Source organism: Linepithema humile, chromosome 4, assembly GCF_040581485.1.
Source record: "Linepithema humile isolate Giens D197 chromosome 4, Lhum_UNIL_v1.0, whole genome shotgun sequence".
In the NCBI taxonomy this organism is placed as follows: domain Eukaryota; kingdom Metazoa; phylum Arthropoda; class Insecta; order Hymenoptera; family Formicidae; genus Linepithema; species Linepithema humile.
The window spans coordinates 29,723,292-29,739,137 of record NC_090131.1 but is presented as its reverse complement, the minus strand read 5'-3'; the positions used below and the strand labels follow the sequence as shown (position 1 = coordinate 29,739,137).

Here is a 15,846-nt window from a genome sequence, read left to right as displayed (position 1 = left end):
GAGAAAAATAAAGAGTTTGTAAAATATATCGCTTCATTATAAAATATACCAGTTTCTTCCTTTCTTTTTTATTGTATTGACGTTAATTAAAGGTTAACTAATCGTGAAAGACGATTTGTAAGCCGCACTTAAACGACAAATGACCACTTCTCGCGACGAGTTATTCTCCATCCGATAAGTCTCTCCAACTGTGATAATTAACTTACAAAGTTCTGCAGCTGCTACCTGATACTCGGCTAGAAAATAGAAATCTCTATCTTTTCCTAATGCTTTCCGTAACGCTAATTAAATTGTATGTACGGTAGCGATAGCGTATAAAATTATTCGCCCGTGCCGTGCGTTTGCTGCTAAATGCGATTATTCATTCCGTATTTCAGTTTCACATGTTAAGCGCGCATTCGGCGCAAATAGAAGCGCGAGTGAAAGCTCGCGCGGGATCAAACGGGGCCTGTTTGCGACGTTTAAGCGCAAAACGTGAATCGACTGCCGATGCGAGCGTTTTCAAGCGACTGCGATTTGTAGTAAATAACGTGGAAGGTCGAAAACTCATACTTCCCTCGCAAAAATGTGAAATATTCGAGTTTGACATTGACAAAGCCGGCAATAAAAACATGTCCCGTGTTAAATTATTGCGCCGGACTAGCAAAATGTGCGTTGAAGCATGAAAATAAAAATGACGAGTTGACAGAAAAATAAAAAATTATCAAGCGGCAGTTCGTAATAATAAAAAAAAAGCCATAAATCTTCACAGAGAGATATTTTAATATTTACGTTTCGAATGTAAATAACGTTATGTTGTAAAATAAATCATAAACGGCAAGTTTGTATAAAATATCTTCGATTGATTACCGCAATCCCGTGGAGGGAAATCCCGCCAATTGATTATAAAAATAATTAATCTGACAATGAGTCGGAAAAAATATTGCCCCTAAGATAAATGTCACGAGCAAACAGACCCAGGGACGTGGATTTACCGAAGAGAGCAGAGGCTGGGCGTTTACGAGGCGCCACGACGACGGCGCCTCATCGATCTGACTAGCCGAATACTGCAGCCACTTACGATATACACCGACTGTGTACCACCGCCATAGGAAATCCACATATCCGCAGAGAGAAAGACAGAAAAATTTGCCAACTATCACCGCAAAAGGACACGGCACACACACGCGAAACGTCCGCGATGCGTACATCTTGATATCTACGCGTGATTAAATCGCTTTAAATTCAGAGCTCGGTCAATTGTCAAATAACAAAGACAAGTGGAGCTCGCTGTAATATTTTATATACAGAATGCTATCAAGATGCTTGGACAAACTTTTTAACTACTCTTTCGAAGTTTATTCCAAGCGTTTTAGTAACATTTTGTATATTTCAACCGCGTCTAACTGTCGCGCCGAATTCAAAGGACGTCATTTTTAAACGTGGAAACCGACTATCGGTTAAATTGATATATCGATTGTACTTGTCTAGCGAGTCAAAATGCGTCCAAAAAGCCATGCAATCACAATCGCGTGTTTCGTTAGGACGCTCGATGAAAAACAGCAAAATAACATTCGCGTGTTCCAGTCGCATAATATTATGTATGAAATAGTCCGAGCGTGATAAGCGTATTATAATGAGACACGAAAGAATTGTGACATAAAAACAAAGTAACGTATAATTCTTTAGAAAACTGCAAAATATTCTGATCCTGGCAGTAGCAAAATTAATTTGTCCTAAATAACAGTCACATTCGCAGAAATGAGTGAAAAGACGAAGACAGTCGACTAAGAATATAAGTGTATGTAGAACAGGCTTACATTAACAAGTTAATTAACGACAAAAAATTATTTGTTGTCGCATTTGTTTAGGCAGATTGTAAACTATTAATAAGATAATAAAAAAAATGTCCGCACAAATTGATGAAAAATAATATGCCGTTTACACGAATGCAGTATCGCGTCTTTGAATCTTTTGCGCACTTCTTTGAAAATCGATGATAAAAATAATTATTATAAATATACGATGCGAGATTATTTATATACGCTCACGCTCGAAAATTATCCTATAACTCATAATAAATAAATAAAAGTTTCCGTTGTTCAACTTTCGATACAAAAATAGTATTCGCAAACTCGGGTGAAAACCGCTGGTCGAAGCTTTTGCGCGCTTCTTTGAGAATCAATGATAAAAATAATTATTTTAAATATACGATACGAGATTATTTATACACGCGCACACTCGAAAACTATAGCTCATAATAAATAAATAAAAGTTTCCGTTGTTCAACTTTCGTTAGAAAAGTAGTATTCGCGAACTCGGGTGAAAACCGCTGGTCGAAGCCTACCGACGCGTTACGCCAACGCTCTTTTATGTTCCTCTGGTAGATTGCTTTACTTGATGAAAACTTGGGCGCTCTCCATAATCCCCGCTGAGAAAACTGACACGCTTCCTCTTTGTTCTGCGTATCCTGATTGAGATTTAATTGCGATCCGGCACTGGCTGCCCGACCGGTTCAGTCTGCCAAAAGGCATAGGGCACTACGTATGGGTCACTTATCCCGCTGGAATCTTCTCCAGAGCGCAGTGGTTGGCATACCATTCCATCATCTCGCGAAATAAATTCCTTTCCTCTTTCTTTCTATTTTTTTTCTTAAACACGTTACGACGGTAACAATGTTATTTATTCATTCTTAAAGCGACGTATTATCTTATCCCTTGCAAAACTTGCAAGCAAGCTTATCTAATCGCTGTCGTGCTGCACTGTAATCTTGCTGATAATCGTAGAGTACCACTTCGCGATAAGGCAGTACCGACTTTACATAAACGTTACGCAAGGATGCAATTATGCCAATTGTCATGTATAATTCAAAGCTGAATCATTTAATAAACGCGTTGAGTTTGCAGATACAGTTGCTTTACTCTTCGTCACGCAACGTGTAATTGCATTTTATATTTCGATTTCACAATAGACATACTTGTAAAGTAAGCAGGCAGAATCTACCGTTGTGTAACCCCTGCGAAATATGCGTCCAGTAACGCAATTTTTGTCGATGCGTCCAAATCTCTCACTATCGAGGAACGTTATATATAATCTGAGAACCACTGCTGGTGCATGCAAGTAGAACCAGACGCGTGCTAACTCGTTTTTCTGATAGCCGGGTACCGAGCAAGCTGATATTGCTCAACAGGTTATTCCCTACGTGGCTTCTGAACGTCCAAGATAATTACGTCACTCTAATCTAGCACGGCCATCGTTCTTTTCCTCAAGCTACCGAGTCAAATCATTCGTGCTGGTCAAGCAATATGCTGATAAAATCTCTTGTCCTTCCCTGCAAGTTTTATTTTATTTTCTTTATTTCTTGTTACGTCTGCATTATTATTCTTCCCTTCTTATGTCACTCTTTCGTTATCTTCTCGTGGGAGCTCAAGATTTTCATCTATAAGACGTAGCATACGAGGAACACTGAGCCGATGGACTTTCCACTTTCATGCTGGCCTAATAATATCTCGGCGTTGTCGAACATTGCGCACATCCCTCGGATTCATCCGCGCGCGCATACCACGTTTAAAACTCTATACGTCAAGCACGTCCACTACATCTCTCCCGAATCTACTGCACTGCGACTACTAGAGATTCTAGATATGTAACCATTTGTGACATAGTCAAATTTTTAGTAACAAACAATTAATTATTTTAAAAAAGTAGAAAAAGAAGCTAAAGGAAAGCTGATACTAGTTGCATACATAATTAATTTTAATTTGGAAAACGAATAATTAGTAAACACGGCGTGTTTAAAGATATACACGAATCTTGTATTTCTCAAATTTACAATATTCGACATATCAAGCTGTAAATGTAAGAATACGAAGAATAAGAAAAACTTTCCTTATTTCCATTCATTAGATGTATTTTTCTTGATTCTTAAAAAATTGGAACTTTCGCAGATAGCAGTTCACACATTCATCGACTATAAATTCGCACGGAGATTTCTCGAGCAAATAATTTGGGAATGATTATTTGATAAAAAAATCACAGAGACGCGCGAATGCCTCATAATATTCATAGCGGAAATTCGTGAAAGTGGCTCGGCTCTAAAACGGACTAACGAACGGAATTCGACACATCTTTGCATGTCTGCGGCGAACGAGCGTGTGAAGCGAGAGTGCGAGTCGACGAACAAACGGTACACGGAGAAAGCGGTATGTATGTCGTGCAAATTCGCAAAACACTTCCTCGCCTAAGATGCTACCTTGCTACGAGGTTCGCCAATTCGAAGGCCTGACGGTATTCCTGAACCCTTCCTTCGCACATCGTCCGCGTGCATATGTGCAGATACCTCGCGTGACGCGGACATCGCGCGTCTGACGGCGAAAACGCTCGGCCGGCTTTGAGAGTTCGCACTGCTCGACAGACGTGGCCGAGAACTTCCTCCGCGCGATACACGGCTCGCATGTCTGGACGCCGTGGTCTTATTCTTACGTACAGAATCGACGTCAGAATAGCTCGGATACTTTGTCGCCTCAGTGACCTTTACGCGATATGCTTCGGTATATAATTCTATTCTCTATTATATAAATAGTCTCTACGCGAATCACTGATAAAGATAGATATTAAAATATTTGATATAAGAAATCTTTTTTTACGACTATATTTCAGATTGTATTAACATTCATTATTATTTCTCCATTTTTTATTCGTTGAATCTGTGGAGATATGTCATCAATGTCATCAGTGTCATCAATTAAACGACAAATGTCTATTTTAAGTGAGAATGCACTATAGCGTAAAGTTGCAAATTCTGCACGACGAAATTAATGAGCGCACATGTCGCTAATGACAAGGCGTGTGTGATTCAGCGTGTCAGCTGCGAACGTGGTGTCACGCGACGCGCACGGTGAGTTTATTTATTAGGAAAGCAGATTTACGTGGAAGACTTGAAGACGGCAGTTCTCTTATCATTCTGTCTCCTTCTCTCACTTTGATATTAAATAGTCGGTATGGCGTAATTAAAAAATATATATGTAATTGTATATGGACAATATATTCTCTTCCGTAGATTAATTCAGAAATAATCAATCATACGCCGCACATAATATATGAGAAAAATGGAAATAAGATATTGATTCAGTGAAAAAAATCAAATAAAATCCAAATGTATTTCTGACATTCAGACAGATGTATTATATTATAGTATGTTAAATTAACTAATTGTTATGCTTTCCTTCACTGGGATACACAAATATTTAATATTTAATATTTTACCTACGCATAAATGTGAATTTATTTATCACAAAATAATTACTCTTTTAGCAATCAGACATACAGAATAAATGCAGTATTATTCCGAAAAATATAAATATTCTGTATCTAATAATTTATTCAACTTTTATCATTATCGTATGACAAAACTCCTGAAAATGTTTAAAACACGAAATCGAGCGGGAAATTAATTTTCATCTTAGACAGCACGGACAAATATAGATAGACAGAGAGTTTAAAGATACGGCAAAATATATAATAGTAATTGTTTGTCGAAATTAAAATTTTAAACGCAAGGAATATCTTGTGATACATAAAAAATTCATATTGTGCTAAGTGTTTTAAGACTGATTCGTAAGTTTAGTAATTGTGTTCGATCTCTTTTCTTTTTTTGTAATTATTGTCACGTGTGTACGCGCATTGCCTGCGCGCTATACAGAATGTCTCAGACCAACCGTATCATTTATTAATAATAGATAGATTTTTGAGATCAGAAAATTTTAGAGACAAGAATCTTCTGATCCCAAAAAATCTACTATTAATGGATGATATGATTGTGAAACGTCCTATATATTCTTGCTTTATTCTACTGCTCTGCTACTTTGGAGAATCTGATGGTCTCAACTATCGATCTCTTATCTTTCACTCACTACTCAGATACTACTGTCCTTCTCTACAATAATTATTCTTCTAAATTGCAATTGCGATAAATACTAACATTATTCTCTATAAAAAATTACCGACTAATAGTTTGCACTTTCGAATTCAACATACGGATATTTTATTCTGTAATTAATTATTCTTAACTTTTAACTGTTATATATTTTTACGTATCCTATATAATATGAGATAGTAAAATGTTCTAAATACCGCAAAGCGCGATTGTACAGTATTTTTTGCATGAAAAGAGCGAAAAACATGTACTCAAGTAGTTTAAGTGTAGCATCGCCGGAACGGATAGCGCAAAAATTAATTACAGAATTTCCGACCTCCATTCTGTCTTTCGTCATTTGCTATGCAGAGTGCCGAACGTATCCTAGTTCTACGCGATGATATTTGAATGATATCTTTGTTCTAACAAATACGTGACAAAATACGCATCGATATTATCGTGCAAAATATCGTACAATATTCGTAAAAAAATTCGCGTCGAAAGCGCCGCATCGAATTTTCTCTTAAATTTTCTCTTAGCTTTTCTAAGAGATTCTCTGCGCGTGTTGGCGCCTTTTTTTAACAAAAGATTATTTTTTTAATATTATCAAAATGTTCAGCTGTAAATTGCATTCTAAAACACGATGCAAAAGTATTGCTATTTTCACATTCTACAGCAGAATAATCAGCGATGTGTAAGGCGGATAGCAAAATTGCATTTCGCTACGCGTTATTATGCATTGTGCGTCTGTTAAGTATGTAATGTAACAAGCAACGTAACACGGCGAAACAATCCCGCGATTCTCGCATCACGTGAGAAAGAGGAATTTTTATTAACACTGATCTCTGACCCTGTTTTCGTAATACGACTACTTCCCGGCGAATCTGATCTCCTAGTGACGTCGACTGAACTTAACTTCAGTCAAGTGTGACCATCTGAACAGCCGAGTGTAGCCATCTAAATAATGCCCCGTTAGAATACTACAAATCATTGAGACCATATCATTTTGCCATTTCGCGAATCTGAAACAGTTTACTACAGTTACACGTCATACCGAGTCGCGCTGTGAAATTACACGATTCAACGCGACATTCGCGACGACTGCAATTTGCCAAATGTATTGTTCGAGCATTGTTCACATTCCTAGAACATTTGTCTTATAATATAAAGGAAATTTCTTTAGATGTGTAGGATGCAAAGCGTTTCTTCTGTAGTCAATCTAAATTCTCCGTGGAAAAATATTAAGTATGCAAGAATATTTTTTTATATATATTTTTATATATAAAAAATAGATTAAACACGATTTTAAATTTATACATGTATAAGTCTAAATAATTATATTTAATAGAGAGTATCCTGCATTACATTTACAAGTGAAATATTATATCTCTGTAAATTTAATTTTATATATAATAAGTTTCTTATATTTAAATATTAATATAAATTTCTTGTTTCCGTTTTGTCTCATGTTTATGTATGATATAATGTTCCCTAAAACATGCCTATTATAGTAGTTTTTTAATCGTAATTAAAATTCTACGACTCGAGTTACTGTTTTTTACATCACGCTTCCCTGAACATTTCGTTAAATCTACCAAAATTACAAGCTTTTCCCTGAAAAATTTTATATATCGAAGCAGGAGAACAGAAACTCACTACAGTCGCGTGACATCGATCCAAATAATTTCGTGGTTGCCACCTTGATATAAAAAAAGAAAAAAATATATTAAACTTAGATTAAATATAATATAATTTATTTCTCTCTTTCCCCCTAAGCAATCTTAATAAGAAACATCGCGGCTTATAATAAACCCTAAAAAAATAGATAAAAACAATAGATACACGATTAACATATTAATTTATATTTATATTCAATAATCGGGCGTGATAAAATTATATCACGAATTCACATGTGTAACATTGCAGACGCAGTATTCTAACCTCGTGAAACGATGAATATAAGTATTATTATAAGTAATTTCAAAATATGTGTTTATTGTAATTTTTGTAACGACGAGAACGTAACGATATTTTTTACGACACTGTAAATCCGCGAAAATAAATATCGGTCCTGACGATCCCGACGCATAACGCGAATTGATGATTATTTTTCGTGCCACGTCTAGATCCTTTCTACGACCCAACAGCTATAATAAGAGTAACGCGGTGTTAATAACGGCCTCGGTAAAAAGCCGATTGACAATCAAGTGACAATACATTTCGTCGGCGACTAGGCCAGCATATCATCCGTGGAGCTTTATCAGCCTCGCGGCTGCCGAGGAATTCGCAGCAGTCGGCACAACTGCGAAACTGCGAGGTAATAGGACGGTATAAAACACGCTGCTCTTGTTCCTGACCACTTTTAGTTTCAAACAAAGAATCCCCCCATCGCGAAATATATAATTGATAACTAATCATATAATCGAAATTTAGTAGGACTGACAAAATCTTTGATAGGCTCATAAAACACGCTTTGCAATAGAAAAAAAAAGATAAAATAAAATGATTAGAAAAATAAAATTAGCTTTATATAGAAAAAGATTTTAGCCGAATCTTGAGATCTACGGTTTCTAATTATAAAATACTGTGCTAAACGACGATGCAATTCTGCTTAGACATTTTTGTTCGAAAAAAGGTCTCCTAATTTCATAAAAACAATGTTACGTCTAAACTTTCCGCTAGTTTTAGAAGTAGATAATAATTAAAATTTCATGAATTTATATGTAAGTTTTGTATATAAATCAATTTTATCAAGATTCGATTTAAATAAATAAATAATGTGATTTCGCATTTATTTCGCGATAGACTTGCAATATCTTGCGATAAGCTACGGTTCGTTATGCGACAGGGCGTAACGTAGGAGTGTCCAGAAAACTCGACGGTGCCGAAGGACGCGACCGGGTCGCGGTAGTATAACCCGGTGCACCTAAGGAGGAAACGACTGCGAAACCGCGTACCGGTCTGGGTGGAGTCTCTCGCGGCGTTGTACCGCCTTTGACAAATACTTGGAAACAGGGTAACAGGAGAAGAACCGGGGACAGAGAGGGTGAGTCGCCGTTAGGAAGCGGGGGATACGCAGTGGCGGATTGCGCACTAGACTCGGCGAGTTTCAACATAACCAGCGAATTAACAATAACCAGACTATTGCGGGAGTTTCATTAGAATCCCCCTTGAACGTATCGTTTAAAGCGTCTTGATTTTCGCAAAGTTGCATCGAATTAACGTCAAGTAACTAAATTTATTTTTCAACATAGCGAAACTTTCACTATTCAATTAGGTCTTATTGCAATTCTAATTTTCCTCAAGCGTCTAAATAGTATTGCGAAGAATTAGAAAAGATAGACATCTCTCGGTCCGCCACTGCAGAAGCTATAGAAAGATAGAGAACGCGTGCGGCCTACTTCCTTCCCCACCGAGGCGCTTATCGAGCGCGCGGCTGCCAGTCTGATCGCGCTCGAACATGTTCCCCTGCGAACGCAAGACTCTAATGTGACCCGGCCTGGGGACATGGGCACGTCCTCGGCGAAGGTCAACGGACTCCTCCGCGCTCCGCTACGCGTGGGTACGCGCGTACAGCTGGCGTTTGACAGCTGGCTGACGTCGTGCCGCGTCGCCGCGAGACTCCCGACGCCCGCGCATACGACACAAGCATTTTGCATACGTCACTGGATACTCGCGGATCGCTACTTCATGCAATTCATGCTTCCCTACTATGTTGCGCGGCAGCTCGACATCTTGCGATCCGCGCGATTCTCTGCCGCGAGACAATGAAGCGATTGCGACACCGCATAATGCACCCCGCTCTGAATACGCGTGTCGCATCGTGCAATAAATACCGATAAAATATGATAAAAGATTCAGAAAATCTTTTAAAATACGCATATCACAAGCATAAATTAAAGATTATTGATAATATTTATTTTTGCAATGCGCCAATTTTTATTCTAATCTTCTCTAACTGTTCTCTTTCTTTTGATATAATTAATTATATTTAGCATGTGTCCTATTTAGATATTAAAAACCTGAACTAAAATATTGACAAATGGTCAACAATCTCAAAACATTTGTACATTCTGCATCTTATGATATATAGTTATTCGTTAAGAATATATTAATATAAAAAGGGATTCACTCACTTGGCCAGCAATTTTGCCATCTTATTGTAATTCCAAATCACATAACCTTTTTTGTGCGTAAATGTGCCGTAGGTGTATCTTCTGCAATTCTCCTATCGGGTATTTTGTCCTTCCAAAGAATAAAACCTCAACTAAAAGCAATATAAAATAACATTGAGTTACAATATTTATATTAATAAAATAGTAACTAAAAATATTAATACCATAGTGTTCGATAACGGTTACAGCAATCTAATCTAACCAAATTATAATATTCCGTATTAACATATATATATATTTCATAATTCATATAACTTTGAAGAATAGATCTATCGAATTAATGAAACAACCATATAATGCATTAATAATACGTATTAAAAGAAAAATAATCTTTTGAGCCCGATTTTTGCTATTTTGCATTACAGATGAGCGACACACACTTTTTCACTTTCTCATAAAACTATCCCTTGAATATATTTCAGTATTTTATATCGGACACTAAATCTCGAATCAATTATCGATTAGCGATAGATCGCGCGTTATGCGATTCAACTTTTTAACCGCGCTTTTTAAATCCTTCTGCGATTTTTTATTTATTTAAAATATTTCTTATTATATCGTTGCAACATTTATGGACAATAATTGTTTTCTGCATTATTGCGTGCAAACACAACATTGATTTCGCGCTGAATAGTAAAACCGACATTTCATGACATTTTGGCGTCGCGGTCGCGACCATATGATCGCATCAGTGCGCAAGAGCAGTCGACGATGTGTGTCGACGTTATGGGCGCAGTGTTTTCGCGACGATAATTTTCACGTGATAACCGAGAAAACGCGCAGAAACGCGACAATATGACGATGTGAGAATCTCACGCTTTTGGCGAGTAATAAGTTTTTCTTGTGACATTATTACGTGCTTCGCTGAAATGCCGGACGAAGCAGAGGAGAACTTTTGCAAGAAAATGGCAAATGCCACCAAATTAATACACCACCGCAGTGATGGCTTGGTAAAGTCGAAATTATTTTTCGGTAAGGGCCACAGGGCACTGCAAGGATCTCTTGAAAAGGATCTCTATTGGGAATTCTATTTGAATCTAGACATTGCACATTTGATCATGTACTTGTGAACAAAGATTTCTTCATGAAACATCAAAAGACAATGAGCTTTGTTTTATGTTCTATTATAGCTTCTATTATAGCTGTTCTATTATAGCTTTTCCTGTTGACAAATATTTTGATATATGAATAAATGTAGAATTGTGTCGACAATAGATTTCTCATAGCAGAGAAACGATTCACACGAACTTGTGTGATCACTGCAATGTAATAATATGTATAATTTCTAGTTTTGTATCTTACAGTCTTATGTATTCCAATTAGGGGCTTTCAATAATGCTGTATGGGCTGATGGGCTTCTAGTTTTCTACGAGATCTTTCGTTACTTAGATGGTGCAATGATTAGATTAAGGAACACCAAAATTGGATTGCTTCCATTCAGTGAACTTCAACGCACAGAAGCTTTTGAGCGAGATCTCGATCATTATTTGGGAAAGGAATGGAGGAAGAACTATACTCCTAGGTATATGCAATATGTACAATGATATATAGTAAAAGTGCTATTACTTTATATCTTTTTCTCGCTTTACAATGAATGATACGAATATCAATCTTTTAGTAACTTAATAATAGCTCTGCATCCATAGATAATCATTTGGTAATAACCTTATAAGTATTACCACAAAAGATCTTATTCTTAATTTTCACTGTTTTATGAATATTAGGGAAAGCGTTGCCAAGTATTTGATGCGTTTGAGAGAAGTGGAAGACACGGATCCCACTCTATTAATGGCATATATATACCATCTGTACATGGGCCTTCTCAGCGGCGGTATTATTTTGCGCAAAAAGCGAGAATTAGCCAAAAGGATCGCGCCTTTTATAGATGAATCATCGAGTAAGGGCCATGATGTCACAGACTTTGGACAAAGTAGTATATCTCAATTAAAACAGGACTTGCGAGAATCAATGAACAGAATCGCAGAGACATTGGATGAAGACACAAAAAATAAACTTATCGAAGAAAGTAAAATAGTCTTTGAATTGAATAACGAAATTATCAAAAGTATACAGACGGGCCATCACACCTTGGAAAAAATATTTGCTCTTATTAACCGTTGTACTACTATTGTGGTATTGGTCTCTATCCTAATAATTGCCCTTTATTTTCTCTTTAACCCTTTCGCTACGACAGTGCCGGCTGCGCTGTAGCGATTATAGTGAACGGCAATGTAGGCCGCCTAGCATTACGCATCTGAGCAATAGGATGCAAGATACGTTCTTTACTTCACTGTTTTAACTTATATTAAGATGACGACTATAGTCGGCGTTAGGAGCGAAAGGGTTAAATGCATTATATATTAATAGACGTTAATTTAATTAATATTATTTAACGTCAATTTGTTATAAATATATATAAATATATAACAGATCTTTGTTCGGCGAACAGTGCTGATATCAAAACCAAAATGTACAATATCATGTTATTTATGCGCTGTAATAATTTTTTTATAGTTATAAATGAATTATTTACCATTATTTGTACGATATGATTTAAGAATAACCTGGTTTTTTTCTTAATTTATCATCATATCGTAAATACATATGGGTTACCAAAATTTTATAGAAGAGATACAAAGTTTATCTATTATGGTCCAAATTTATAAAGGATTTATAATTAAAATTGAAAATTGTTTGCAATTTGCACATTTAACTTGTCCGAATTTTATGTCTAAGAGATTTTTTTAAGTCAATTTCTACATTTAAAAATGTAACTTACATTTAATTTTCCATTATCATTACATTACAAATACAGAGTTGGTTCAGTAATATATATGCAGTATATACAATATATGTTACAATGAAAATTTCATCATATCACAATTTTGAGATCAGAATTAAAATTAATTTATATTTGTATTAATACTGATATATCAGTACTGAACAATATGAATGATAGATAATGAATCGAATGATTAATAAAAAGAATGATTTAATAATTTTTGCTTCTATTCAAAATCTATCCTTCATTTTGGTAACCCATATTACCGATTTGTATGTAATTCTAACGTCTTAAATATTTCTTCCTTATTAAATTTAAAATTATCCCAAGCCTTTGAACAAAATTCAAAGACAAACTTATCTTTATTGTCCATGTAACTTTTCTTCAAAACTGGCGTGCCATCGTGTTCCAAACTTACAAAGGGGGGCGGTGGAATTGTTTTAAAATCTTTTTGTAATTTGCGCGCAGCATCGCCGAACAAAAGCGATTTGATATTTCCCTCTGGGAGACTTTTCTTGCGAGAGTCTGAAAGAAATTAATTTTTAATTACAGTAATAATAATGTCGAATTGTTATCAAAACATATATTAAAAGATAAATATTATTTATATAATCTGAATATTAATAATTATATTTATAATATATATTCTTTTACGGTCTTAAACTTAATAGAGATAAGATATAGATTATACAAGCACAATGTACCTTCTTTCTCCAAATATTGCGTCTTATAACTGAAATCGTTACATTTGATCGATTGAATGGCGGGATCGATCAGAAACGGCTGAACAGGGTGATCTATCAAATGTTTATTAAAAACTGGGGATTGATTTTCCTCATTTTCCCCGAATAGATTCCGTTTGAAAACTCCTTTCGGCAAAACATCTTTTTTATTATCACTGCGACGAGTGCGAGCTGGAGAAGTATTCGACTGACGGTTGATTTTAAAATCAGGAACTTCAGTCTGTAAATGCACATGAAAGTATACATGAGAATTAGTCTATACGGAAATGTAAAAAAAAAAAATAATAAAAATCAAAGATTTGCCTACTTGTGGTGGACAAGTGGAAAACTGATGGAAAAGTGGTTGTTGTTGTCGTTTATTCTTTGAAATTGTCTCAACATCCCCTAGGGATTTGTGTCTTTGTCTTCGGACAGTCGCAATGGCATTTTTCTCACGTTGTTGTTTCTCTTGAATCCATCGCTTCACCCGCCTAAACAACAGAGCGATCAATACATATGTAATACAATTTTTCAATAAATATATAAAATTTATAAAAAACTTTAAACAATTACTTGACAAAAGGTACCACCATAAAAAACGCATTTGGTCCAACACCAATTTTCATTTTAGGTGTCATATCTTTCTTATTGTTGGGCAAATCTGCCACGGCAAACCAGTCGACATTCTTTATTTCTTTTCGTGTTTTTGGTTCAAATTTCGTGTCTTTTTGCACACCCGTGATAATGTATAATCTTATTACTTGGTCGTTTATCACAGATTCAATATATTCATTCTTATCTATCAAATTAGATATATCAAAGCCAGTTTCTTCCAATACTTCTCGAATGGCACAATGTAAAGGTTCTTCATCCTCATTTACTTTTCCCTTAGGAAAGCTCCAACTATTTTTCGCCCAATAGCTCTGTACGAGCAGTACCTTGGTCATGTCTTCGTTTAGCACAATTGCCCCAAACGTCGGCACATTCTGCTTGTACTCTCTCCATTGTTCAAGCACAGCGTCAATGTGCTGCACGTGTGGTTTCAAGAAAGGTATGTGCTTAAATATATGAGTGGCAAACTCCTTCATGCTGCATGACTTCAGCTTAGGATTCTCTTCTGTGCAATAGAAGTCAAGGTAAAACCAGTGCGCCAATTCGATTTGAAAGCAAATTCGCACTAAGTCTTTTCTCTCCTCTTCAGGCACATTAATGATGAATCGGCTATAAGAATAAAATATAAAAAATCAAATGTGAATGTAAAAATATATTATAACTAATTATGCTAAGAATATATACTTGTGATTCAACCATTACTTTCTCTATTAAGCAATGCATTGTTATTGTTTTACTTATTCTATAAAAACTAACCTGCTGAGATCATCAAGAATATCGGATGGAACTGTGTGCTCCATTATTCTGTTTAATCAATTTCATTCATCAATTAGATCTTTTCTCAATATTTTTTACTTATTTGCACAATTATATATGAATAACGGCAATAAACCGTCACAAAAGTTTATAAAATCTTAAATACAGATAAAAACTCGAAACACAACATTTAGCATATGTGATAATAATATAATTAAAAGTAAGATTTGTAAAAGCACAATACGTGAATGCAACAAAATAATATTCATAACAATATTACAAAAAAACTAATAATAATTACTCACATGAAGATATATTTGATAAGGAGTTCTTATATCTCGGTTGAGCAAAATTGTTTTAAAGCGGATGACGTAACGTTTTCATCTTTATATCATTAAAGATTAGCCTGTAAATACATAAAGATTATTCTGTAAAATACATAAGTTTTGTTATATTTTAATAAACAATTTTAAGAATTGTACATTAACCTACGAACCTTTAGCGCCAGCACTACTACACACAGAGAAGCCATATTGCTTTCGATATACGTATATAGTGAATCTGTTCTTTTTAGTTCACTTATTTTCTGCTACTTCACATATCATGCGTAATAAATTCATGTTGATTGTACATTTTACATATATCAATTCCTAACAATTATTTTTTGGCACAAACACTTTTAATTGTACATTTTATAAATAATAAATAAATACTTGCTATATAAATAAAAGAACAAATTTAGAGCAAACTTCAATATAAATTTGAAATTCAAAAATGTAAATTAATTACATATTCATAAAAGTTAATATAGAAATATATGGAAAGAATATTTAAAAATTGATGTATGACTACCACCTATCAATGTAAATGTATACATATATATTTGCATAACATACTAAACATTTT

At 35.2% G+C, this 15,846-nt stretch overlaps 2 protein-coding genes across 2 annotated transcripts; one reads left to right on the top strand and one right to left on the bottom strand.

Annotated features, from left to right (window-relative positions):
- The first annotated feature begins 10,742 nt into the window (after positions 1-10,742).
- On the top strand, positions 10,743-12,606 carry Ho (Heme oxygenase). Its single transcript, XM_012365014.2, has 3 exons — positions 10,743-11,040; positions 11,392-11,590; positions 11,793-12,606. Exons 1-3 carry the CDS (start codon positions 10,938-10,940, stop codon positions 12,277-12,279), a joined length of 789 nt encoding a protein of 262 aa, XP_012220437.2. The 5' UTR covers positions 10,743-10,937; the 3' UTR covers positions 12,280-12,606.
- On the bottom strand, positions 11,388-15,554 carry DCP2 (decapping protein 2). Its single transcript, XM_012365013.2, has 7 exons — positions 15,437-15,554; positions 15,246-15,346; positions 14,941-14,988; positions 14,146-14,793; positions 13,901-14,063; positions 13,555-13,813; positions 11,388-13,375 (listed from the first exon to the last, which is right to left on the bottom strand). Exons 3-7 carry the CDS (start codon positions 14,982-14,984, stop codon positions 13,113-13,115), a joined length of 1,377 nt encoding a protein of 458 aa, XP_012220436.2. The 5' UTR covers positions 14,985-14,988; positions 15,246-15,346; positions 15,437-15,554; the 3' UTR covers positions 11,388-13,112.
- Positions 15,555-15,846: the final 292 nt, after the last annotated feature.